The sequence below is a fragment of the Pristis pectinata genome, chromosome 30 (genome assembly GCF_009764475.1).
Source record: "Pristis pectinata isolate sPriPec2 chromosome 30, sPriPec2.1.pri, whole genome shotgun sequence".
Classification (NCBI taxonomy): domain Eukaryota; kingdom Metazoa; phylum Chordata; class Chondrichthyes; order Rhinopristiformes; family Pristidae; genus Pristis; species Pristis pectinata.
Genome location: NC_067434.1, coordinates 16,617,997 through 16,645,723, shown reverse-complemented (window position 1 = coordinate 16,645,723; position 27,727 = coordinate 16,617,997). Strand labels below are relative to the sequence as shown.

Genomic DNA, 27,727 nt, shown 5'->3' with positions numbered 1-27,727 from the left:
CCCCAGTTCAACCATAGTTTCCTGACTAGTACTTTTGCCTCTTGGTGAGGGTGTGGATTCAAGAGGTCTGGCTGTTAGAAGTTTAGCTCTGAGGGAGTGCGTACATTTTAATGTAGTAGAGGGATTAATATTTGCCTAGCACACTGGAAAGAGCTCTCTTGCTCTTCAAAATCATACTAAAATAGTATTGGTGCCAAATTGAGTTTTGTGCTTGATTTGAGAAGTCAATCAATGTTTCAGCACATTCTTTGGCTGCACTATTGGGGAAAGTCTTTCAGATGAGGCCCTATATTAGGTAGTATCTGGGGTTACTTGTAATGCCCTGGAACCAATATTAATTCCTCAAACAACAACACTCTGACAGGTGATTTGTCCATAATCAGGTTGTTGCCTATGGGAACTTGAACAGTGGCTGTACATCAGAAAGCCACTGGCTAGACAGCACTTTGCAACGTCCCAAGGATGCACCATGTGCTGTAAAAATGGATGTCTTTATTTCAGAGCAAGACAGTAATTCTTTGGTGTCTGTTTGGGAGTTAAGAACAAGGGAAGGCTGTTCAGCCCCTCACATCTGTTCCAGCAAGCTGATCTGTACCGTAATTCCCTATATCCATCCTGGATCCATACTAGAAAATGGTATAACAAGTATCTCTGAAATGATTAATTGATCAGGCAACAGCTGACTTTATGGGGGAGAACACCATACCGCTATCAGCCTGACAACGAAGGGATGCTTTCTAACTTCTCTCTTGAATGATTTGTCTCTAATTTTATGATCATCTCCTGGACTCCTGCAGTGGAAATCGATTCCCTCTGTGTACCTTATTGATCCTTTTAAAAGGTCTAAACCCTTCATTCCAACATCACAATGGTGATGCATCAAAAATACTTGGGACGTTTTGAGTAGTGCTATAGAAATCAGTCCTTATTTTCCTTTTCACAATGAAATTATTCCTTACCTTTCTATACTCCAGGGACTACAAGCCTAACTTATGTGAAGGATTCAGTCATGGAGCTGGTAAGAGCAGCAGGCAGTGCCCTTGAACTAAAAAGCCTCCATGGCCATTTCAGATGGCAGAAAACTCAACTGCATTGCTATGGGTCTGGTCATATTTAGGCATTAGTGAGTCACTTGGGGTTTATGTAACATCATTTTACACCATTATGGATATTAGTTTTTTCATTCCAGTGTTTACTTTAACCCATTGAATCCAAGTTCCCATGCATTTTATCTCTGGATCAGGGATATGGACTTGGTGGGGGTCGAGCCAGGTCCCCCCTCTCAACACCAATAATCTGGGAGATCACAGGCACGTGCACACACTTGCTTTGTAAAATTAAGATGTGTGTCTATATCCCTCAAAAGGCAGCAACTTGGAAATCCTGTATACAGTCCCTTTTTGGATCATTCTCCAGGTATCTGGGTTGTAAGTCCAGTAACATAAACAATACTCCACTGTGCCTGTTAAATATAATTCAGATAATATAATTCGATGTGACTCATTCACAAGACACCTGAAAACATGCCGACAAACATCTTGCTATGTGCAAAGTGGCTGCCTTTTCTCTCCATTACAACACGGGCCATGCTCCAGAGGTGTAAAAGGTGCTACAAATATGCGAGGAGGTGTTTACCAAAGTTTGCATGTGCCCCAGAAGGCACCACAAGAGTTGAACATTTAGTCAGAGATTATAACTATAGACTTACCTGCTGCTGGGTTCTCAGAAATTTCAGCTTGATAAGAGCTTTGAGTAAACACAGGTCTGTTATCATTTTCATCCGAGATGGTGATCGTCAGGAAATCTGAATCCTGGTAAGACAAAGACAGCACTCTAAACCCACAGACTTCGACATGGCATGAAAGAAATCTCTTCAGACTTGGTTGAAAGGATGGCTTTAGAACCCATTCACCCATACTTATATATTTGATGGGCAGCATTTTTGCCCATGTCTTCCAATTGCCTTGGCACTTCCTTCCCAAAGTCATCTGCCTCTCCACATCCATCCTCCAGTAGCTGCGCACAAGTCTGAAAACAAGATCTTGCCTCCAGCATGGAGTCAAGATGGGGGTGAAAAATGACTGCATTTTTAAAGGGAGGAACGTCATCAAAAAGTATCAATTTCCTCTCTCCTACACCTCATCTCAAAGACATTCATTTATTCATTCATGGGATGAGGGTGTTGCTCGCAAGGCCAGTATTTATCAACCTCGAACTGAGCGGCTTGTTGGGCCAGTTCAGAGGGAAACTAAGAGTCTGGTGTCCTGGCCAATATTTATCCTTCATTCAACCTTTCTGAAATAGCCAGTCTGGCCATCATCACATCGATAAGAACGCAGAAGTAAAGATAAAGACTGGACCACCTGGCCCTTTGAGACTGTTCTGCCATACAAGGTCATGGCTTATCTTCTAACTTAGCCCTGGAAAATGGCACCATCTCCTTATCCTTTGGTTTCCTGAATAAATATATTGATTGAGACACCACAGCGCTCCAGGTGCAGATTCCAAAGATTCATCAGTCCCTGATTAGTGCTCCTTATCTCAGTTCTAAATGGCCCATCTCTTACTTTGAGTCAGTGACCACAGGTCCGAGACCCTTCAGCCAGGGAAAACATCCTCTTGCATGCACCCTGATGTTTGTGGGAGTTTGCAGTGCACAAATCCATTATAGATTCCCCATGTTACACCAATGACTACACTGAGAAGGATGTGGGACAATCTGAAAGATATATGAAAGGTGCCATAGACTTGCATGCCTGTCTTTGTATGAACTTGTGTGATTTGATACAGGCCTTTGAGTGGCCCATATCCAATTTATCTCTCAAGTTATTTTACATGATTCTCATTAAAATCCTACTCCAAGGTTAGGACTTAAAAGTAAACATTCAGCTAAACACAACACAGAGATTCTCATTAATACTCTTGTGAAAAGGAGTAGCCATATGCATAGTGCGGACATGAGAACAGGTCAGAGGCCAGGAATCCTAGGGTGAGTAACTCACCTCATTACTCCCCAAAGTTGTCCACCATCTACAAGGCTCAAGTCAGGAATGTGATGGAGCACCCTCCACTTGAATAGATTTCCAGCTTTTCATATAGTTACATCCTTGAACCTTTGGTACGTTTCAGTGAATGTAATGCTTAATTGGCAAAATAGGCTGATGAAGTGATTTTCTTTTCACTCAGCAAGTGTGGTCTGGTTCGTGCTGACTCAATGTATAGCATAATAGATTCAACAATAACATTTATAAGGAAGTTGGACAAATACTTTAAGGGGAAACATTACAAGGATGTGGAGACACAGTAGAGAAGGAAGACTAATTTCCAAACTCCTCCTGCGTTGTATCATTGCAAGATTCGATGTAAATGTCATTAAATGTAATGAGTAGATCTTCTGAAGCCTGCTCGCAAAGAGTCGCCAAGCTCTGGAGCCATCTTGACTATTAATAAATAAGCATATCGTGGTGACCAAGTATGTAGAGTCAGAGTCATACAGCATGGAACAGGCCCTTCGGCCTAATTCATCCGTGCTGACCAAGATGCCCACTGTAGCTAGTCCCATTTGCCTGCGTTTGACCCATTTCCCTCTAAATCTTTCCTATGCATATACCTGTCCAAATGATGTTTTAACGTTTGTTATTGTACCTGCCTCAACCACTTCCTCTGGCAGCTCGTTCCACATACGTACCACCCTCTGTGTGGAAAAAGTCGCCCCTCAGGTTCCTATTAAATCTCTCCCCTCTCACCTTAAACCTGTGCCATCCAGTTCTTGATTCCTCAACCTTGGGAAAAAGACTGTGTACATTCAAAAATGTAGCATCTTTGATGTATTTCTAAACGCGAAGGGGATATTACGGACATTTAGACAACATATTAATAATGTTCAAAGTAACTACTCTTCGAGCATGTCTTGGGTTTTCTGGGCTGTCTTTCACCGTTATCGTGAGACGATATTCAGCAGTCTGCTCCCTATCCAGTGGTCGGTTGACATAGATGACACCGATCTGAAAGATAAATCACAGGAGATAATAATGACGACCAAGGAACTAAAAATAACCAAGAGCAAAACAGTGTCTGATGAAAATCTGAACTAAAAATAGAAAATGCTGAAAATGCCCAGAAGCTCAAGGTGGTATCTGCGGGAACAGAAGCAGAGTTGACGTTTTAGGTTAAAGGTTGTTCACCAGAAAGCAGTTTTGAAAAGCAAATTGAACTTGCATCCGTCAGGAAGAAAGGTTCTTAACCTGAAATAATAACTCTGTTTCTGACTCTTCAGATGCTGCCTGATCTGATCAGAATCCGAAACTAACCATTTCAGCTACCCATACAAAAAGCATTTCTGATAACATATCAGTGAAGATGAGAGGCCCCAAATCCTGGAGAGAAATGGAACCCAGTGTGTTTTGATCGTAACAAGATTGCTACACATTGATGGGCCTTTGATACAGAAGGCAGATCCCTGAACATGAAAAATACTTCAGAAATCATATGCTTTTAAGTAACACTTTCAGGGTAGTGGAACTTCTCAAGGTCCTTCTCAGGGGCACAATGAGATAAAATTTAATATGAAGCCAGTCAGGTTTTTTTTTACAGAGGTTGTAATGGGACATCTTCTGCACCAACACTGAGAACATAGGACATAGAACATTACAGCACAGTACAGGCCCTTCGGCCCACAATATTGTCCCGACATTTTATCCTGCTCTAATATCTATCTAATCCTTCCCTCCCACATAGCCCCCATTTCTTGTGCCATTGCTAGGATTTAATTGCGTGTCCACTGTGGAAGTGTGCTTCCAGTACTGGTGACAGTCCGCACTGCCGCCTGTACTTCTAGCTGTCCCCAGGGCCTCCTTGTGGAGCCTGATGGGGTGGCAGGATCTTCTGCAGTGTATCTGGCTCTTGTGCTGGAAATTCTGCCCCTGAACCTGTGCTGGGCTGAACCTGGTCCAAGCACAGTTGCCCTATTCAAGTGAATGGAACTGTGAGAAGGGAAACAAGAACTCCTGGAATAAAGTAGGTGTTGGGCTTTCATGATTTAGTTACGTTTACTTTCAACAATTTTAATTGATTTTTAGTATGTGGGTTCATTTTGTTTTAGCTTTATTAAGTTCCAAAAGCAATAATCAGGGACAGAATTAGCGGTAACTTGGATAAGGGTGATTTGAGAAACACAGCATAAATTTGTAAAAGGAAAATCATTTTTATGGTTTCTGATAAAGTTTCAGAGAGGGTCAATGAGGGCAATGTAGTAGATGTAGCATATGTGCACTTCTATTTGATACGGTGCCATATAATAGGCTTGTCCTTAAGACTGAAGGCCATGGAACAAAATGGGGGTAGCAGAGTGGATAGAAAATTGGCTAAGCAACTGGAAACAGTGTGGCAGTGAAAGGTTGCATTTGGACAGGAAGTATATAATGAAGTTACCCAGGGATTGGTCCTAGGACCAATTCTCTAAACGTATATTAATGGCACAGACTTAAGTGTGCAGGGCACAATTTCCAAATTCACAGATTACATAGAACTTAGAAGCCTAAAGAACTGTAAGAAGGACAGTAATGGACAGTGAAGAAATAGATAGGCTGGTAAAATGGGCAGATCAGTAGCAGATGAAATTTAATGATGAGAAATGCAAAGTGTTATTCATTGGATAGGAAAAGGAAAACCAATATAAACTAGAGGACACAATTCTAAAAGGGGTGCAAGAACAGAAAGATCTGGGGTACATCTGCAGATTTCATTGAAATTGGTTGAGTATATTGAGGAAGTGGTTAAAAAAGCTTAAAGGATCCTGGGCTTTCTAAAAAGAGGCAGGGTACCAGAGCAAGGAAGTCATGATGACCCTTTATAGAAAATTATTCATTCACAATTGGAGTATTACGTCCAGGACGAGGTGCCATATTTCAGGGAAGATGTGAAGACTTTAGAACAGGTTCAGCAGAGATTTATCAAAATGATTCTGAGAACACTTCAGGAGCTGGGGAGGAAGTTGTGAAAGGATCCGATAGTATTTAAAATCACAAAGAGAATAGATAGAGTAGACAGAGAGTATCTGCTTCCATTAATGGACTAATCACGAACTAGACAACATAGAATGAAGTCGATTGGCAAAAGAACCAACAGAAACACGAGGGGAAAAACCTTACACACCGAGTGGTTCAGGTCTGGAGATCACTTCCAGGCAGCAGAGGAGGCAAATTCAAATGTAGCTTTTAAGAGGGAGATGGATATTTCTGAAGGGAACTTATTTTCAGGGTTATAGAGAGGGCAAGGAAGTGCATCTGGCTGGATGGCTCCTACAAAATGGGATGAACTGTATTCTTTCGTGATTCTGTGATAAATTTAAAGCAAAATCAATATTTAAACATTTTTTAATCCAAATGATACTAAATCTTCGTGAAGGTCAAAAAATGCTCCCAAATGTACAGTGGCCCTGATCACAATGACAGCTTTGACAGAAGGTGAGCTTGGGGTCGGGGTCTCACTGACTGTCAAGAGTCACCGTGTGAGGGCGGCCAGCTGCCTGTGCTGAGACCGACCTTATACAGCACCGGGCTGCGATGGAAGAGCTGGGAACCGCACTCCTAGAGGGAGACTGCTCTGGGTGGCCGTAACTTCAGCCAACGTAATCAAAGACCCTTCCCACCCTGGACATACTCTCTTCTCCCCCTCCCATCAGGCAGATGATACAAAAGCCTGAAAGCACGTACCACCAGGGTCAAGGACAGCTTCTACCCTGCTGTTATAAGACTATTGAACGGCCCTCTTTTACGATAAGATGGACTCTTGACCTCACAATCCACCTCATCACAGGCCTTGCACTTTATTGTCTACCTGCACTGCACTTTCTCTGTAACGTTAACACTATATTCTGCATTCAGTTATTGCTTTTCCCTTGAACTACCTTGATGTACTGATATGATGAAATGATCTGTATGGATGGCATGCAAAACAAAGTTTATCACTGTACCTCGGTACATCTGACAATAACAAACCAATTTTAAGATACAATTTCTTTATTAGTCACATGTACATCGAAACGCACAGTGAAGTACATCCTTTTTGCGTGGAGTGTTCTGGGGGCAGCCTGCAAGTGTCGCCACGCTTCCGGTGCCAACATAGCATGCCCACAACTTCCTAACCCGTACGTCTTTGGAATGTGGGAGAAAATCGGAGCACCCGGAGGAAACCCACGCAGACACGGGGAGACTGTACAAAATCAGAGGCAGTGGCCGGAATTGAAGCAGGGCTGCTGGCGCTGTAATAGCGCTACACTAACTGCTACACTATCGTGCCTGCTTGATGGACCAACTTAATGAAGCAAACAGCATGGCCTGGGGGCAGTGATTTTTGGAGCAAAGGAAGATGGTGCTTGGCTGGAGACATGGGGGGAGGGATTTGGTCACCAGGATGTGAAACTTTGCACCGGGAGCCAAAGCTTTGATATCTACAACAATAATTTACTTAACTGTTTCATTGATAAAAAAGGCATTATCAGTGTTTCCTGCAGTGATGTGGAAGGTGAGGAGGGCATTGGAACCGCTGTCAATGTCGGTGGCCTGAATCCTGGCCACACTTGTGGACGTGTCCGTGTTTTCACTGATGGTGCAGTTCAGTGGGATGTTCTGGAGCACAGGATCATTATCGTTTACATCCAACACACGAACTCCAACCAGTACCTACATGGCACAGAATCAAAGACCAGAAACAGTGAACACTTCAGTCCAGGACAAGGCCATTCAGCCCATCATGGTGGCTCTTTGAACATCTGCCGCTCGTGTTCTGAAAATTTCTTCACTTCAAGAACCTGCCCAATTCTCTTCTTAAGATTCATCACTGAATCTGCTTTCATTATTATTCCAAACAGTATATTTCAGATCATAAATTCACCGAGTAACACCATCCTTGTCTCATCTCCTTTTTCCACTGAATCCCAATCCTTCTGACAGGTTTCTGTTCAGGACTTTGAAGTCCTGTATTAAATCTCCCCTTTGTTTAAAGGAGAACCAGCCAGCTTCTCCATTCTCTCAATAACTGAAGTCCCTCAATATTGGAACAATCCTAGTAAACCTAGTCAGCACTCTTCCTCACGGTTCAGAGGAGGAAGGAGTCGTTGTTCTGGTTGAAAAACACTACGATGCTGGAGGAACTCAGCAGGCCAGGCAGCATCTGACCCGAAACGTTGACCACCTGCTTTTCTCCCTGGATGTCACCCGGCGTGCTGAGTTCCTCCAGCGTCGTAGTGGTTTTCATCTAGATATTCCAGCATCTGCAGTCCTTGTTTCTCTCATTGTTCTGCTTTCTTTGAAGCCTGTAGGGGTTTCATTTCAATTACTCCACGAACCAGAAGGTTGAAACAGAAATTCAGGACTCACAAAATCCTGGCAACTGTTTTTTGGTGGCGGGAAGGTGAGCACTGGAGCCAGTGTCAGCAAACGTCAGCCAGTGTGACGCACCCACTGTGCCTGTGGGTGAACAGAAGGTCCCTGCTGCTCTCCAAAGCAGATCGCGCTTCCTGAACATTCCCAAAGACTGAAATCATGGCCAATTGCATTCATTGTGCAAGGAAGGAAGAGGCCAGGTTAGAGTGGAGGCAAAAGGGAAGAAAGAGAAAGAATAAAGACAGGAAGAAATTCTGAAAGAAAATTCATAGAAGATGGCAAACGATAGAAAGAGAGAAAAAAAGAGGGAAAAGAAAAAGAGAGGAGAGAAAGAAATTAAGGGAAAATAAAGAGATGAAGAAAGGAAGATATTAAGGAAAATTTAGGAAAGACAGAAAGTCAGAGAGAGAGAAAGAATGTGTGCAACAGAGAGGGAGAGCGTGTGAGAGAGAGAAAGAGCATGTGAGAGAGAGTGTGTGTGCAACAGAGAGAGTGTGTGCGACAGAGAGAGCATGTGTGTGCGTGCGCGCGCGCATATGAGAGAGAGAGAGAGAGAGAGAAATAAATTTAGAAGAAATATTAGAGACAGATGAAAAAAGGAAGACAGACATCCTTTGACATCTTATCTCATGGAATAAGGACATGAAGCTCATGGAAGGAAAGAAATGCACAATCTTCACTAAAAGTCTAATTACTGCCTGAGAGAAATTACTGCCCATGGTTCATGTCATTGATCTTAAGTGAAAGTTAGCGAAAGGAATAGTTTGCACATTAATCAACACAAGGAGCCAAGAGCACCGACGGGCTGACTGACCGTACTGCTTAGTGGTGGCGTTCCTCTGTCCTTGCCCATAATGGTTATGTTATAAAATGCCACACTCTCACGATCCAACTCAGCATCTCTCCTCACACGAAGCTCCCCCTCCACTGGAGAAATGATGAACTCATCTGAAGATCAAGCAAAGGAAATGTTCGTTGGAAAAATTATGTTCATCTTTTATTGTCTGCAGAACATGTAAAATAAACCATGCGTTAAGTTTCTGTGGGGTTACCCACTGAGGGAAGGTAATGAACTCATCATAAAGCTTTCTTCTATTTTCCACAATTTTGCAAATTGGTATAATGCTTGCTAGTCTTCTAATTCAAGATCTCTTGCAATTACATTCTTTATGTGACATAAGAAAGATGCAAAGCTTGTATTGGTATAGCACCTATCCATACATCAGGTCACCCCAAGGCACTTTACAGCCCAAGTGACAACAGTGCAGTCACTGTTGCAATGTCGGAACCACAGCAGCCAATTTACACACAACAAGCTCCCACAAAGAGCAATATGATAATGATGAGCTGAACTGATTTAGAGATATTGATTAAGAAATATAGACAGTACAAGACAGCTTATTTAACTCCACTGCTCTTATTCAAAATAGTGCCATGAGTTCATTTATGCCCAAGAGTGAGACTTATTGAAAAACTGACACCCCCAACATATTGAAAAAAATGACACCCCCAACACTGCAGCATCTCCTTAATACTCCATGCCCAGGATGACACAAATAACCTTAAAGTATTGTGAATGTTTTTTTACATGAACAAAATATTCTCAATACTTCTTAAAAGGGGAAATTTCCTTTATTAAATTCCTTGGCTATTACACTTAATTTATATTACACTGGAGTAATATTATTCTGGTTTAATATTACAATGAATTAATATTACACTGGATTAATGTTGCACTGGATTACTATTGATTAAGATTACTCTGGATTAATATTACTACAACTCCATCAGTCACGAGCAACTCATTCTTTAATTAATGAACACAAAGTCTCTGCTGCTGACCCGGTCGATCAGTAATTCTGAGTAACTTCCGCAGGCAAAGACACTAATCATGTTTGTAAAAATTGTGACTGAATTTGGTGAACAGACTCTGCCTGTATTTATTTTACATTGCTGGAAGGTATCTACTCAGGATCTACTTAAACTTAGAACACTGGAGGCCAGAAAGGGATCGAAATCCCTGAATCACGGTTGCTTGCAGAGAAGTTGGTCAGATTGCTTCAGGTCCTCCTTTCAGCACAACCCTCTATTCTTTTCTCCCTCATACACGTAGCTGGCTTCCCCTCAAAGGGCAATCAAGCTATTTGTCTTAACTGCTTTGCAAACTGGAAACAAAGACCAAAGATTTTATATTGAAACCATTAAGACAACATCTTATGCACAAGATATAGATTATTGATAATAACCAATTAGAAATTGCACAGCTTCTTCTGCATGAACTTACTAAGGGGATCGCCCGCTATGATGCTGTACTCCACTTGCCCATTTGGGCCGGAGTCTTCATCTTCCGCGAGGAATGTCCACACTCTCGGACCAGGTTGACCTTCCGTGATATCAAATGGACCTTCATACGGATGAAGAAACCTTGGGGTCACGTCATTGATATCATTCACATTGACAATTACCTACAACAGGAGAAAATGCTCATTGAAATTCTGATGATTTAATTGGTTTCTGTTTTCAGAGGGAATTTCCTTTCAATCTTAGTCTTTACGCATTTGATTTTGGTTAAACTCCACTTTAATTGGAGAGATCAAAGAACAAGTTGTGAAATCAAATGCTCTTTCTCTCCCACTACAGACAATGACTCAAGTGTGGTTCTGTCTCTTATACATCATGGGTTGTGTTCTTTAGATGAACAGAACTGTTAGGCAAAGCATCCAGCTATGAATGTAATGGAAACCATGTTTATGCAGAGAGTTTGCAATCTGGAACTTGCCACCTGGATAGGTAATTGGGGGTATATAAACTGGGCTAATGGAAGGCTCAGTGGAGGGGGCTGTGCATCTCTCTGTAGTGAGCCTTGTGGACTCGATGGGTTGATAGGCTTCCTTCTGTGCTGTAACAATGTTATGATTCTATGAAAACAAAGTTTTGCTGGATTGGGCAATCACTCACCCATCCCAATGGCCAATGAAAACATGAAAGCAATCCAGACTTCAACTATGGCTTTGGGGGCCAGGAGAAAAGATCTGCACCCTTAATGTACTGTCCTTATCATTCTGCATTAGATATTATTAAGCTTTGCTGCTTGCACCTCATTATCTAAATCTAATGTGTGTTCAGCACCTGAGAAATGTCTAGAAACTTGCCCCTTGTGACTAAGCCATGAGGGGGCTATCATTATTGGCTGTCACAATTTTTCAGGGACTTGCACAGTTAAGTGCCTCATGCTGTAACAACTGTAGCACTGTGCCACCTTGAGTGGGCATTTTAAGGTCAGGTTGTTCCCGTAAAATCCATAGCAGGGCCTCTTACCTCATGTACTCCTGTCACCTGTAGATTGGATGCTCATCCAGAAGAGAGAGAAATGGAGTGAGAGAGAAAGTGTGTGTGTGTGTGTGTGTGTGTGTGTGTGTGTGTGTGTTTTTCTGGGGCAGTGAGATAAAGTCCATCATGGGATGAGAGTAGGGTGGATATAAGACAACTTTCTCCAAAAACGCACAGGTGTTTCCCTATCCACAGATGCTGCCTGACCTGCTGAGTATTTCCGACATTCTGTTCTCACTCACAAAAGATGTACCTTTAGAGAACTAAAAAGTACACTGAAGGTAAATTGGTTTATTATTGTCACATGTACCAAGGTACAGTGAAAAACTTGTCTTGCATACCATCCATGCAGATCAATTCATTACAACAATGCATTGAGGTAGTACAAGGTAAAACAATAACAGAGTGGAGAATAAAGTGTCACAGTTACAGAGAAAGTGCAGTGCAGGTGGACAATGAAGTGCAAGGCCACAACGAGGTAGATTGTGAGGTCAAGAGTCCATCGTATCGTACTTGAGAGTCATTCGATGAGAGTCATTCTATGAGAGTCATGGAATGGCAGTGCTGACTGTTCTATTGCTGGAGAGTAAATGCTGGGCCCTGGGAACAGCCCATGGATCACAGTGCCCTGTGTTACACAGCTGCCTGGGGCAAACCTCCACAAAGACCACTGCATCCCTTTCCAGACCTTCTTGGCACAGTCCACGAAGAGGGGGACGATTAACTGCTGCTGCAAGATCATGCACTTGGTGAAAGACGCTCTTTGATCTGCCTGAAACTTGTTCCTCCTGTGTAATGAGACCTCCACAAGCAAATGTTGCTGACTGGCACTTTCCAAGGTGAAGGAGTGTGTGCTGAGGGATGCACTGAAGCTCGGTGCAGCTACTGCAAAAGCTCCGTAGGGAAGGACCACAGTCTAAGGTCCTGCTGCCACTTGGCATGGAGGAACTGGGCCCGTATAACAGTCTCTTGAGCATCTCACAGGGACATTGCTTAATGAGGAAACACAAGTGGCATTGATGCATTGTAAGAGAATGTATTGAATTGGTGGTACAATGAACATAGAGAAAGATGTACAACAATTGAATTTTCTGCATATGTTATGAATCAAGTATATTTTTTGGACAAAAAGGAGAGCAAAGGCTGGATATATGTAAAATGTTGTCCATGATCAAAAAGTGAAGCAAGCATTGTGACATGACAGCTGTCAAATACCAGGCTGGAAGACACTGATTCCAAAAGAGCTACAGAGGCTAATGTGCATTTGAGAAACATACAAAGCAAAGCAACAAGCCAGTCAAGGAATTGGACCAGCGTGGGGCATCTCAGAGGAAAATACATTCCGGGTCCAGGGCCAGTGGAAGATTGTCCACAATGATATCCTGAGTCAAAGGCGTCACTCCACAGAGACTTGGCAGTTTCAAAACAGTGGGATATTTGCAAACCTTGAAGGCAAGCAGTGGGAAAGTGATTCAATGGAGTTACCATTGCCTGGACTGGACACTTCAGAGATGTCAGGTGCAGTTTCTAGTGCCGTAAGAAAACAGAGGATTGAGTGAATTCATAACTGATTGAATTTAGATAAGATTTCTTTATTAGTCACATGTACATTGAAACACACAGTGAAATGCATCTTTTGAGTAGAATGTTCTGGGGGCAGCCCGCAAGTGTCACCACGCTTCCGGCGCCAACATAGCATGCCCACAACTTCCTAACCCATACGTCTTTGGAATGTGGGAGGAAACTGAGCACCCAAATGAAACCCACGCAGACATGGGGAGAACGTACAAACTGTATATTAACTTAAATGGTTAATTAATAGGATAATTTCATGTGTGATAATACTTGATTGTATGGATTTATTTCATTTCTAAAGGGAAAGCAGTGCAGTGTATATATTAGGTATATGTGTGGGGTACCTTTGAACTCGATACATGGTTGTACCCAGACACGACAGTTTGTTGAGAGTCACTGCCTTCAATAAAAGATGTTCTGTTAGTAAGTACTACCCTTGTCATCTTGTCATTTGCTTACGCAAGCTGCACCACAAAGGAATTTACAGATATTTCTGCGGTGCACTAACTTTCTGCCCAATAGGATGCAGTTTTGCAACTGCATTTTAACACGTCTCTTATTACAGCTACCTGACATCAAACAGAGGCTCCTCAGCATCTTCCCCTAGAACCCAGAGCAAAGTCTGACTGCTTGTCAACAAATCTGCTGGGTGAGTTAGTTTTAAACCTGGGCTATTGTGCTGTTTGAAATGGGAGGCATAATTTACTCACAAAGCAGCAGCAATCACAACATTACTTGTAAGAGGATCACATATATTAAATAAGCAATAATAATTTGCAACAATTATTAAACAAGATCAACAATTGCAATTGTGCTTGAACCTTCTGAGGCTTCTTCTGGTGAATCGAAGCTGGGACAGCTCTGAGCTCAGATATTAGATCAACTCAAAGAACCTTCTCCTTAAGCCCTCCATTCCCCCCTCCTCCCCCTGTGTCAATCTGCATGTTCCATCTTGCGAGCAGCTGCTCAAGTTGCATCTAGCAATCAACTGGGCAGGCAGGAGGACAGAGAGCACAACTACCAGGATTAAATGTATGAAAAACGGTCATCAGTAGGACAGCAGGAGCTTTAAGAACTTCTTGGCATTCTGTAAGCAGATGTCACCGTGCAGTGGAACCTGATCTGACCCAAGCCCAATGGGACTTGACTACACCTGTCAGGAATGTATCAAAACCATGACACCCTTGGGGTTGGGTTTGGACTGACTGTGATTAGGTCAGTTTCAAATTTTATACCCAAGCAGGAAATTCAGGAGCTTGAAAGCCCAGACGTCCAGACTTAAGAACAGCTTCTTCCTCATTGCTATCAGACTTCTGAGCCAATCACTTCTTTCACACCCCCTTCCCAGTGGTGCTGCCATGTTCCCGTACTCTAAACTCTACCTCTCTTGGTTATTCCCTTATTGTCACTTCACTTTAGCACTCCTTTCTGCCCTTTGCACTATTCTGCTGTGTTGCACTTGTTGTTGCATTTACCGTTGGACTTATTATTACCATGTATACTGTTTAGTCTGTGAGCTTCACACAAGCAAGGAATTTCATTGCACCCTGGTGTTTATGACAATAAAGTAATCCAAACCCCAGAGGAACCAATGGTCCCTGGAATGTCGGTTCATTTCATAACTCAATATCATGTTTCAGGAATTAATTGGGTCTGTAGCTTCTCAAATTGATAATCAAGGAGAAGTACATCTTTAGGTGGCAGTGGAGGAGGATCAGCTGCTGGGAAAGCTGCTTAGAGAGTATGCATTATGAGGAGAGACCAAGGGAGCTAGGGCTTTACTCTTTGGAGAGAAGGAGGATGAGAGGAGACATGATTGAGGTGTACAAAATATTGAGAGGAATAGATGGAGTGGACAGCCAGCACCTCTTTCCCAGGGCACCAATGCTCAATACAAGAGGGCATGGCTTTAAAGTAATGGGTGGGAAGTTCAAGGGAGATATCAGAGGAAGGTGTTTTACCCAGAGAGTGGTTGGGGCATGGAATGTGCTGCCTGGGGCGGTGGTGGAGGCAAGTACATTGGTCATATTCAAGAGGTTACTAGATAAGCATATGGAGGGATATGTGGGAGGAAGGGGTTAGATTGTCTTAGGCGAAGTTTAAAGGTTGGCACAACATTGTGGGCCGAAGGGCCTGTATTGCGCTGTACTGTTCTATGTTCTATGAAAACACTCACCTCCACACATCTGGGGTTAACCTGAAGTTAATGGAACCAAATGAGTAGGGGGCAAGAATGACTGGCTTCCAACACTTGGCCCAAGTGAGCAAAGACATGTTTCACAACCCCATGGTTTTGCCATCAACTGTGCAGCAGAATCACGTTTAAGATGGGGGTCCCTCTCTTGTCTCACACACTTTCAGGGGAATGAGGAATAGGAGCTTCTCCCTCAGCTATGTCTTTTAATGACATTTACTGACTGTCTAAACTGAAGGTAGGTATATCTGACAAAGTTAATTTCTCTAATGACTTTGCCTCTGAAAAGCAAGTCACTAAACAGGCAGAATCTTAAAGCTGATATTAATGGCCTAGTGTAAGAGCATTGGAGAGTGTTCAGAGGAGATTTATGAAGGCTGGAGAATGTTGATTTTCAGGAAAGATTGGTAATCGTGGAGTTATTTTCTTTCGGATAGAGGAGATTTAATTGATGTGTGTAGGAAAGCATAAATATAGGCCTGAATGAGAAGGACATATTCACTCAGCTGGAAGTTAAGCAGGTGGGCACAAATATTTAAAATAATTGGGTGAAGGATTAATGAGGAGTGGAGGAAAACCTTTTCATCCAACGAGTGGTGGGGTCCAGAACTCATTGCCCGAGGCAGGAATGTTTAACTGATTTAACATTTACCTGGATGAGCACTTGATGATCTGTAACCTACAGGACTAAGGAGCCAGGAAGTGGAAGTAGATTAAATGGCTTCTCTTTTGGACAGCACTGATGTGATGCACCTCCAGTGTCATAAATTTCTTTTCTCTAGAAGCAGTACAATATTGATAGACAGCAAGGTAGTTTAATTTATACTTTTCCTACAGTCTTGATTTGATCCAATTGTTTGCAGCAGCATAGGCGGTTGTTCATAGAAGCAGCATTCTCACACCATGGTCTAAATAGTGCAATTCATGTTTCACTGGGCAGCACTCATGAGCTCAAGTCTCAGTCTCCCAGTGGAAAGTTGTTCCAATGTGTAGCCAGCCAACATCATTTGAAAATATAGCAATAAACAATCTGCTGGAGGAACTCAGTGAGTCAAGCAGCATCTGTGGGGGGGGGGGGGGGGGGGGGGGGGGGGGGGGGGTGAGGGAGAGGATATGTCAATGCTTTGGGTTGAAACCCTGCACCAGGATTAACACAGGGTTTGGACTTGAAGCATCGACAATCCCCACCCCACAGATGCTGCCTGACCCGCTGAGTTCCTCCAGCAGATTGTTTGTTGCTCCAGATTCCAGCATCTGTAATCTCTTGTGTCTTCATTCGAAAACATCTCTGATAATGATGTTTGTGGGAACTTCTTGCATTCAAAGGGCTACATGACTTCATTGACTGTAAAAAAGATTTAGGATGACAATAGGTTTGTGATGTGCTGTTTAATTGCAAGACTTTTCTTCTTTCTATAATGTTCATAGTCTACTAGATATGGGATCAAGGTCCCGCAGGTAACAATGATTCAATGTCTACTTTTGGTGGGATTCATTGAGAGCTGAGTATGGGGTGGGGTACTCTCAGCAACCCCTTCTGATAGTGCCATATCCACAAGACAAAACAGTGCTTTGAGCTAATGTCTCATCCAAAGTGGGCTACTTTCATTACTACAACCTCCCCTCTGCAGTACACTGGAACATCAGGTAAACTATGCACTCAAGTCTTGTGCTGGAGGAGCTTGGACTCACAGACATGTGACTCCAAGGTGAGAGAGTTAGAACTGAGCTATAATGGCGATCATCCCTGCTCTTGTGAATCCATCCAATACAGCAGCATGTCAGGCAGTAGCTTCACCAGAGAGAGAGGTCCTCCCAGTGGGCACAGAAACACTTCAGGCCAGGGATTTAACATTTCCAGAGAAGCCCAAGTGTTGAGAACGAGCTTTAGAACAGAAAAGCACATGTTGAACTGGGTCAGAGTGTCATCTGCAACCTGGGTTTAAATCTGAGTGATGGAAGTTTCATCTCTATCAGTTGCAGACTTCTCTTCCTCTTGGGAACAGCTCTGCACTCCCGTGTACCTTACAGCAGAGAGAAACTCGGAGAAGGGCAAGAGATCGTGGGTACGCTCGATTTTCAACCTTCGTCACAGGTGGCGTCCCCTGTAATTATGTTCCCCGGCATCCCATGGTACTGGGTCTCCAATTTCCCATTCCCCAACTTGAAAACCTGCCCAACCTGGCATGAGTTGGCAAAGAGGCCACAGAATAGAGCGATTAGTGAAAAATATGGAATGGTACAGCATTAGTAACAATAGTAACGTTGGCTCAGTGTACTTGCTTTTGTTGCTGGTACATCAGAATAAGAGGCCATTTAGCCCTGAGTCTGTTCCACCATTCAATGAAGTCATTGCTGAACAGTGACCTAACTTTATATCCAGCATCTGCAGTCCTTTGTTTCTCTAACTTTACATCCTGTTTTCAATTCCTAGCCTTCCTACCCACTGCTCCCCCACCCCGTACCTCTTCTCTTAATCTGTTTGGTTAATAAAATACATTGATCTTAGATTAAAGTTTTACAGTGGACTAGTAACACTCTTACTTGTAGACATCGGTTCAAAATTCTACCACTCCATGCATGGTTGTACTTCCTATATCATAGTATTATTCAAAGGGCTGTCCTTGAATTTTCTATTTCTATGGAAATAGTCTCTACCTCCTCTTCATCTTGAAAATTTTGATCACATGACTTCCTGATCTTGCAGATTCCAGAGATTCAACACTAATCGTTTATCTCTTTTTGTGTAATCTCTCTTTATAATTTAACCCTCAGAGTCTAGAATTTAAACCTTGGAGTCCAGGAGTCATTCCGTAAATTTATTCTGTGCCACCTAAGCCACACCAAGATGGAGCGCACTGAGTAGCTTCAAGTGGTGGATCTTCTATCGAGGCATTTCTTTGGTACAATTTGCATACAAGCCACTTCCTTGACTCAGAAGCACTTACTGTGGTGGTGGATGTCAGGCGGTGGACTGGGTTTGGACACTCGTCGGTGGCCGTAACGATGAGTGTGTATCGGCCATGGCACACCTCATAGTCCAGTTCTTTTACTGCCTTGATTTGACCCTAGACCAACAAAATAACATAACTGCATTTATTCAATGTACAGGCAAAATCTTTGTTTACATCCTTAATGCAACAAAAGAATGAACAAACAACCTGTTCTGATGTTCATCATTAGCAGTCCATGGAGCAAAGTTTGCCTCATTCTTCCAGTATTTCACACAGTGAAATTACACAGGTCCAAAATATTATTCATACTGGAAGAATGTACATGTCAGAATAGGGGTGTAATTTTTATTTTAACATCATTCTGACCCAGTCCATTCACTTCTCTCTCCTCCTACAAGATGGTCCTTAAAAGCTACAGCTTTAACATAATAAATAGGAAGAGAAGTAGACCACTTGACACTGCTCTGCCATTCAGTAAGATCATGGTTGATCTTCTATCTCAGTTTCCTACCCATACCTTACTAAAATATCCAGAAATGTACTGATCTTAGTTTTGAAAGAAATTAATAACTGAGCCTCCACAGCCCTGCAGGGTAGAGAATTGCAAAGCTTCTTCACCCCTGACCAAAGAAGTTTCTCATTTCAACCCAAAATGGTCTACCTCTTATTTTGCGACCTGTAGTTCCAGACACCACAGTCAATGGTAACATCCTCCCTGAATCTGCCTTGTTGACCCCTTGAAGAATTCTGTGTGCTGTTTTAAAGTCACCTCTCGTTCTTCTCAACTCAAATGAATAGGGACTTACCCTGCTCAATCTCTCCTCTTACGTGAGACCTGCCATTTCAGGAAACCATCTGATGAATCTTTGCTGCGCTCCCCCTGTAACATTTATGTTCTTTTTTTTCAGGTAAGATGACCAAAACGGTACACAATACTCCAGGTGTGGTCTGGCCAAAGCCTTACATAATTGTAGTTTGAAATCTTTACACTTTTTCTCAAATCCTCTTGCAATGGAGGCCAATGGACCATTTGTCTCCTAAGTGCCTGTTAGCTTTCAGTAACTTGTGTACAAGAACACCGAGGCCTCTTTCAGTATAAACATTTCTCGATTTCTTACCACTCAAAAATACTCGGCATTTGTCTTATCTATTGAACTGGATAACATCACATTTTTCCACTTTGTACTTCATCTGCCACGTTGTTGCTCACTCACTCATCTTTCTGCTTTCTACTGAAGCCTCTTCGTATCATCACTACTCACATGTTCAGTTCTGTGTCATCAGCAAACTTGGATATGTTACATTTGGTCCCGTCAGCCAAATTATTGAAATAGATTATGAATAGCTGGGGCCCAAGCACCGATCCCTGCCGTACCCCACTTGTCACGGCCTTTCAACCCAAGGAGGACTGATTTATTCTTATCCAACTCTCAATCCTATTTGCAAGTCTGTTACCCACAATTCCATGGGCTCTAAATGTGCTCTACAGCAACCTCCTGTATGGACCTAACTGAAAACCTTTTGATAGTCAAAGTCCACCACATCCACTGGTTCCTTCTCATCTACTAAACTCATCGCATCTAAAACTTCCTGTTCCCCACTCAGTTCCTCAACATACTGAAATCGAAGTTGATCTCATATCCATTCCAGGAATTCATTGTTAGCATTCATTTTTATTTCCACGATCTATATGTGGGTTAACTTCATCATAGAGAAATTGTTAATGTTTGAGGTCCAACAGCTTTCATCAGAGTTCTGATGAAAGGTCTTTGACCTGAAATGTTAACAGGTTCTCCCTCTACAGATACTGCCTGACCTGCTGATATTTTCCAGCATTTTCTATTTTTATATCAGATTTCCAGCATGTACAGTTTTTATTTCACTTAAAGCCCACCATGATTGCCCGTCTTGCATACGCTTCTAATTTTGTCACTTATACTGTACCCTACATCACAAGCACGATAAACAAGTCTCACCAATGTTTTCCAGCCCTGCTGCTGCTTAGTTCCACTTGAAGCAATTCTAATTTTATACCTAGAAAACCAAGATCTTCCTCAAATATTGTAACAACGTAATTTCTTATTAACAGTGACACCCCATCTCCTTTTTCTCTTTGTGTGTCCTTCCTGAACTTTGAATATTTAGTTCCCCACTTTGATTAGGCTGCAGGCTTGTTTCTGGAATGGTATTTGGCTCATACCAACTTAGAACTATTTGTGCCGTTAATTCATTCATGTTGTGTCTATAAATTTGGGTTTTTAACATTTTTCTGTACTCTGATCTTACTTGCAACATGTAAATGGAATTTGTCGCTGTTTGCTACTCACTGTGGTACTGTGGACGGCGAACGTGTTGTCAATATTCCCTTCCACTATGGCATATGTAATGGTTCCATTGGGCCCTTCATCCTGATCTGTTGCATTCACGATTACATTGAAAGCATCCAAACTTGATAGACCTTCATTCAAGGTGATGTCATACTGTTGTTGGTGGAACACTGGATGATTGTCATTCTCATCTAAAATATTTACAAGCACCGTAGTTGTCACCTGCAAGAAACAGGACATGGGTTAGTCGCAGAAACAGGAGGCACACTGCGCCTAAACCTGCGTCTTTGAAAGAGCTCTTCAATTAGTCTCACTCCCCTGCTCTTACTCTACAAGTCCTGGAGATACTTTCTTTTCCTGCATTATTCCAATTCTCTTTTGAATGTTACTCCTGATTCTGCTTCCAAGATCACACTACCTTACAGTGTAAAACATCTGGTTATTATGAGAACTAAAATCACCTGCTGTTTATTGAACCTTTTGGCAGCAGAAATGATCTCGTTCTAATCACAACTGAAACCCCTCATATTTTGACCTTTTGAATAAGTGTGCTGAAGAAGCAAAAAAGAAACAATCTCACAAACAAAACCAAAATGTGAGTCAATATTTATGCAACAGTTTGAAACTGATAATTGAAAGCTGGCACTCTTTGCAGCTCTTGACCTTTACTTCCATAGCTTTCAAGGGAGGAGATACAAAGCCACAACATCACCCACCCATCTTCCCCCCAACGTCTCAAGCTATAGCCTGTAATTGGGCTTGATAGGTTTTGCACTGCTTTGGTATTGGTTTTATATTAATGGAATCAATGCTTAAAAAATGGAACCAAGGATTGTGGTGAAAGAACTAATTAAGAAATGGATTAATGGAAATATCAAGGAAGGAAGGAAAGGGTAATCTGGTTGACGTGGGGTGCTTTGAAATATCATTTAGACATCTCCTATCAGCTGAATATGTTGTAGTTGAGATTACAATATATATAGAATGCTCTATAAGAATTCAATTCTTCCTCACGGGGAACAGTGAGCACAGATAAAGTCCTATTGACATAGAACAAAGAATGGTACAGCACAGGAACAGGCTCTTCAGCCCATGATACCTGTGTCAAGCACGATGCCAAATTAAACTAATCCCCTCTGCTTGCACATGATCTATATTGATCCATTCCCTGCAGATTCATGTGCCTGTCTAAAAGCCTCTTGAATCCACTATCAACATCCTTAGTTATTTCATAGCTGGTCAAACAGTAGTTGGCGTTAATAGAGGAGAGTTACTTCTGATGTTTGTAGTTAATTAAATTTTATCTTCTGATGTCTAATGGGTATATTTGCTTGTCATTGTCCTACATGGCAATATCAATATCAGACTTCTCTGGCAGACAGTGCAGTCAAGAAGGGAACAGTGCACAGATTAAAGATGAATGAATTCCACCATGTTACAGCAGAGACAAAGCAGCTGGGGATGTATTATTCACCCTGAGCAGAATTGTACAACTGTTGCACAAAGTTCACTGATCGGAAATCTGTTATTTTCTGCAGCATATTCTGCTCCTTATAAGTAGACTCAAGGAATCATTTAACCGGACTGAATGCTATTGTGGTACGTATCAAGTGAGTATGACAAAGCTTCAATTATAAAGGCAGACCACTGGAGTGAGTCTCAGTTAGAAGAATGTTGAATTACATGAGTAACCATTCGATGCACTTCGATGTCCAGCACGAGTGACAGTGAAAGGGGTGCTGAACGTCCCTGAATTTATCTGCACAACTCTGAAGAGCAAACTTGATCACGACTTGAAATAAAAATTGTCTGTACTTTTATCCAAGCCACTTGTATAATTAGAAACATTTACTCTAACCAAGCTCTAGGCATGGCAGATTTACACAGAACGACAGGCCCGTCAGTCCACAATATCTGTGCTGATCACGATGCCAATCCAAACTAGTCCCATCTGCCTGCATGTGGTCCATATCCCTCCATCCCCTGCCTGTCCACGTGCTTGCCTAAATGCCTCTTAAATGTTGCTATTGTATCTGCTTCCACCACCTCCCCTAGCAGCGTGTTCCAGGCACACCACACTCTGCATAAAAAAAACTTGTCCCACACATCTCCTTTAAAATTTCCCCCATCACCTTCAGGCTATGCCTTCTAGCATTTGACATTCCCACCCTGGGAAAAAGACTCTATCTATCCTATCTATGCCTCTCATAATTTTATTAAACTCCATTCGGTCTTCCCTCAGCCTCTGACGCTCCAGAGAAAACAATCTAAGTTTGTCCAACCTCTCCTTTTAGCTAATACTCTCTAATCCAAGTAATATCCTGGTACATCTCTTCTGCACCCTCTCCAGAGGCTCCACATCCTTCCTGTAATGTGGTGATCAGAACTGCACACAATACTCCAAATGTGGCCAAACCAACGTTTAATACAGCTGCAAGATGACTTCCCGACTTTTATAGTCAGTGTCCCAACTGATAAGGGCATGCATGCTGTATGCTTTCCTTTCCATCTACTTGAGTTGCCACTTTCAGGGAGCTCTGGACTTGCACCACAAGATCCCTCCGTACATCAATGCTCCTTAGGGTCTTGCCATTGACTGCATATTTTCATTTTACATTTGACCTCCCAAAGTGATACACCCCACATTTCTCCGGATTAAACTCCAACTGGCATTTCTCTCGCCACATTTCCAACTGGTCTCTCTCCTGCTGAATCCAAGTCAAGTTTATTGTCATGTGCACAAGTACGGTGAGGTAGAGGTACAATGAAAAACTTGCTTGCAGCAGCATCACAGGCACATTGGTACAGACAACACACAAAGCCAAAATTATGCAAGGCAGTGAAGAGAAAGAAAAAAAATTATGCAAAAACAAGACATTAATGCAAAAAAAATTGACACAATCAGAGACAAGTCCATGGTAGTGCAAGAAGTGGTCCGTAGTGCTATGTTGTTAAGGAAGGATTAGGATCATACAGGTCAATTCAAGAACCTGATGGTTGTAGGAAAATAGCTGTTCCTGAACCTAGTTGTGTGGGACTTCAGGTTTCTGTAACTCCTGTTTGACGGTAGCAGCAAGAAGATGCATGACTCAGATGGTGGGGATCCTTGATGATAGATGCCACCTTCTTGAGGCAGCACCTCCTGTAGATCCTGTCAATGGTGGGGAGGGCTGTGCCTGTGATGTTCCAGGCTGTGTCCGCTACTCTCTGCAGCCTCTTGCGTTATTGTGCATTGGAATTGCCATAACCAGGCCATTATGCAATCAGTCAGCATACTTTGAACAGTGCATCTGTAGAAGTTTGTTAGAGTATTTGGTGACATGCCAAATCTCTTTAATCTTTCTAAGAAAGTTGGTGCACCTTCTTCATGTCTGCACCTATGTGCTGGGCCCACGACAGGCCAACCAAGGTACTTACTTTCTCTACTTCTGACCCACCGATGAGAACCGGAACTTGGTTTCCCAACTTCCCCTTTCTGAAGTCAACAACTAACTCCTTGGTTTTGTTGATGTTCAGCCTGAGGTTGTTATTGCAGCATCATTCAACCAGATGCTCTGTCTTACTCCTGTACGCTGACTCATCGCCACCCGTGACTTGGGCAAGAACAGTGGCATCGTAAGCGAATTTGCAGATGGTACTGGAGCTGGGCTTAGCTACACAGTCATGGGTGCAAAGAGAGTAGAGCAGGGGGCCAGGCACACAGATGATCAATGAGGAGGAGATGTTACTGATTGAGGTCTGCCAATGACGAAGTCAAGGATTCAGTTGCAAACTTCCTCACTGTCCACAACTCTCCTAATTTTTGTGTCGTCTGCAAACTGGCGTATCAATTAGTGGCTCAGAGTCAATTTTTGTCCAATAATGCTCTTGTGAAACACCTAGGGTCTCCTTTGAAGTGTATTTGAGGTTTTTATTTATGGCTAATGGAACAGATCCCTCCTCCTACATCCTTACACCACTTGTAGCCCCCTCATCTCCTCCCCTCTCCTCCAATTCCCACCAACCAGAGGGAAAATTGGTCTTTGCTGGCACACGTTGTGTCAGGGTGTGCAGGGAAAGGAGAACCTGGCTCAGGCGGATATTTTGCAACGTCAGACATCTTACGGCACTGTTAAACCAGCTGCAGTCTGCTCACATAAAACATCCCACGTCATTCCAATCTAGTGTACTGCAATTAGTGTTCACAATGTGGTCTCCTCTACACTGAAGACACCAAACAGATTGGGTGACTGCTTTGCAGTACACCTGAGTTCAGTCCTCAGAGGAGACCCTGAGTTTCCCGTTGCTGCCACTTCAATTCCCCATCCCACCCTGATCTCTCAGTCTGTGTTCTCCTGCACTGTTACAATGAGGCCCAACACAAACTTGAGGAACAGCATCTCATCTTCCACCTGACATGTTACAACCTTCTGGACAATATTGAATTTTACAACTTCAGGTAACTTGATTTCTCGGTCTGATTCAGTCATCCATCTGTGATATGAGGTCAGCTTGTTTTCTCTCTGTGGGAGTGGACATGTCCAACCTGACCTGCCGGACAGGACCTCCCGCTCTGCATTTCACAACTCCCACGTTCTTTTGTTGATTTCCTCACCCTCTAACTGCTCCAATTCACTCATTGGCCCGATAACTGTATATCGCCATAGTCTTCCCAGTTTTAGCCTATCAGAGATATTTCCTCCCTCCCCCACCCAACCCTCCCTACAGCCTCGTCTTTTATCTCTTCATCAGTTATGACAAAACTCTATTTCTCTCCCCACAGATGCAGCCTGACCTGCTGAGTATTTCCAGCATTTTCCATTTCCATTTTAGATTTCCAGCATCTGCAGATTTTTATTATTTTCACAACCTATGGCATTATTTCAACGAGCAGGTGAGGTGTTCTGACTGAAATATAACCTCATCCAACTTGAATAAGAAATAGATGATCACATTGCTGTTTGTGCTCGGTGCAAATGGACTGCTGTGTTTTCTATAACAGAGATCACACTTCATTGGCTGTGAAAACACTTCAGAATGTTATAAAAATGCAAATTTGTTTTGCATTTGTGTCATTGATAGACTCAGCCCTCACCGGTCTCTCCAACTCATTGGTGACCCAAGCAGATGACAAAAAAACATCAAGAGAAGATTCAAGATGTGGTAAGATATTCTAATTCTATTTATAGTGATCTAGGTGCTGGAAATTCAGAAGGAAAACATGAAGTGCCAGAAACACTCAGGTTCTGCTGCTGTTAAACAACATATTTCACGCCATATAAAACTGATAATAAACCTGATTCTGAGAGAAATAGGGTTAATGCTTCAACTTGATAATCAGCTCTGATGAAAGCCTGATCTCTTAGTAAATTCTTGATTTCTTTATTCAGATTTTTATTTATAAAGACATGGGCTGAAGGTCTTCTAATATTCACAGACTCGTAGAAAATATACAACACAGAACGCAGCCATTCAGCAGGCTGTAAAAGAACTACCCTGGTGAATCTTACCTTCAGCACCAGATCAGTGGCTTCAGTCTGCAGTCACAGCTCTTCATGTACACATCCAAGTACTGCTTAACTCTGATGATGGTTTTTGCCTCCACCACCTTCTCAGGCACTGAGTTCCAACCCCGGATGAACACGTAGTTCCTCATCTCCCCCCCCCCTCCCCCCCCAGTTCTTCTACTTTATCAATGTTGTCTGGTATTTGGTTCCTCCGCTAAAGGAAGTTGGCCCTTCCAATTTATTCCATTGAGGCACCTCATAATTTTATGTACCTCAATTAGGCCTCCCCAATCTGTTCCAAAAAAATGCACCCTTAGCTTATCCATTCTTTCCAGTCCTGGCACATTGATGTCAATCTCCTTTTTAGCCTTTCCAATACAATCACATCTTTCTGTAATACAGTCCACAGTCCTCAAGCTGTACACAATTCCAACATAACCTTATGACTTGATCTTATATTCTGTGCCTTGACTAATAAATTAATGCATCCTGTATGCCTTGATGACATATTGACTTGTCTTGCTACCTTTAAGGATCTATGACAACATGCCAAGCTCTCTCTCTTCTCCCACAACACTCGACCATTTATTATACATTGGCTTGTCTTGTTTCACTTTCCCAACTACACAACTTCCCTCTTCTCTGGGTTAAATTTCAAAATATGAGCCAAGATCTCAGGGAGAAAACTCTACTGAGTGGGCCAAGATTGTATTCCCTCAATATCTGACATGAAGAGGGGTGACCTCACTGAAATAATAAAACTATTAAGGGACTTTACAGGATAATTACTGGGAGGTTGTTTAGCCTGGCTGGGCTTCACAATCTCAAAATAAGCTGTTGGCTATTTGGGAGAAGTCACTTCATTTGAATTGTTGTGAAACTTTGGAATTCCCTATCCTAAAAGTCACGGATGCTCAGTTTTTCAATCATTTTCTGGGATCTGGCAAGCCTAAATTTATTGCCCCTTGCTAACTGCCCTTGAGAAGGTGGTGATGAGATGACTTCTTGAACTGCAATAGTCTGTCTGATAAAGCTTCTCCCACGGTGTTGTTGGGGAGCAAGTTTCAGGATTTAGACCCAGTGATGATAAAGGACTGGTGATATATTTCCAAATCAGGATGGTGTGGGAATCATCAGATGGTGGTGTTTCCAACCACCTGCTGTCCTCTTCCACCTTAGTGTTGAGATCATGGGTTTGGGAAGTGCCAATGGAATAGCCTGGGTGAATAACTGCAGTCTATTTTGTGGACTGTACGCACTGCAGGCACTATGCACCATGAATGGTTAGAGTGGTGAAAAGTTGAAAATCAAGTTGGTTACTTTGTCCTGGATGGTGCTGAGTTTCCTGAGAATTGTTGAAGTTGCACTCATCCAAGTATTCCTCCTTGTTCCTGACTACTGCCTTGAAAATGTTCAATAGGCTTTTTGGTACCAATCCTTGCAGTTCAGACCAGCCTCTGAAGTGGTCTTGTAGCCA

The 27,727-nt window shown here is 42.6% G+C and overlaps 1 protein-coding gene across 1 annotated transcript in view; it reads right to left on the bottom strand.

Moving 5' to 3' along the window:
* The window catches only part of cdh23 (cadherin-related 23), a 710,459-nt gene that overhangs the window by 70,490 nt on the left and 612,242 nt on the right, over positions 1–27,727 (bottom strand). Inside the window, 7 exon segments of the mRNA XM_052041602.1 lie at positions 1,709–1,811; positions 3,897–4,004; positions 7,473–7,682; positions 9,199–9,332; positions 10,669–10,849; positions 18,432–18,551; positions 20,765–20,986. Of these exon segments, the coding sequence (XP_051897562.1) occupies positions 1,709–1,811; positions 3,897–4,004; positions 7,473–7,682; positions 9,199–9,332; positions 10,669–10,849; positions 18,432–18,551; positions 20,765–20,986 (1,078 nt within the window).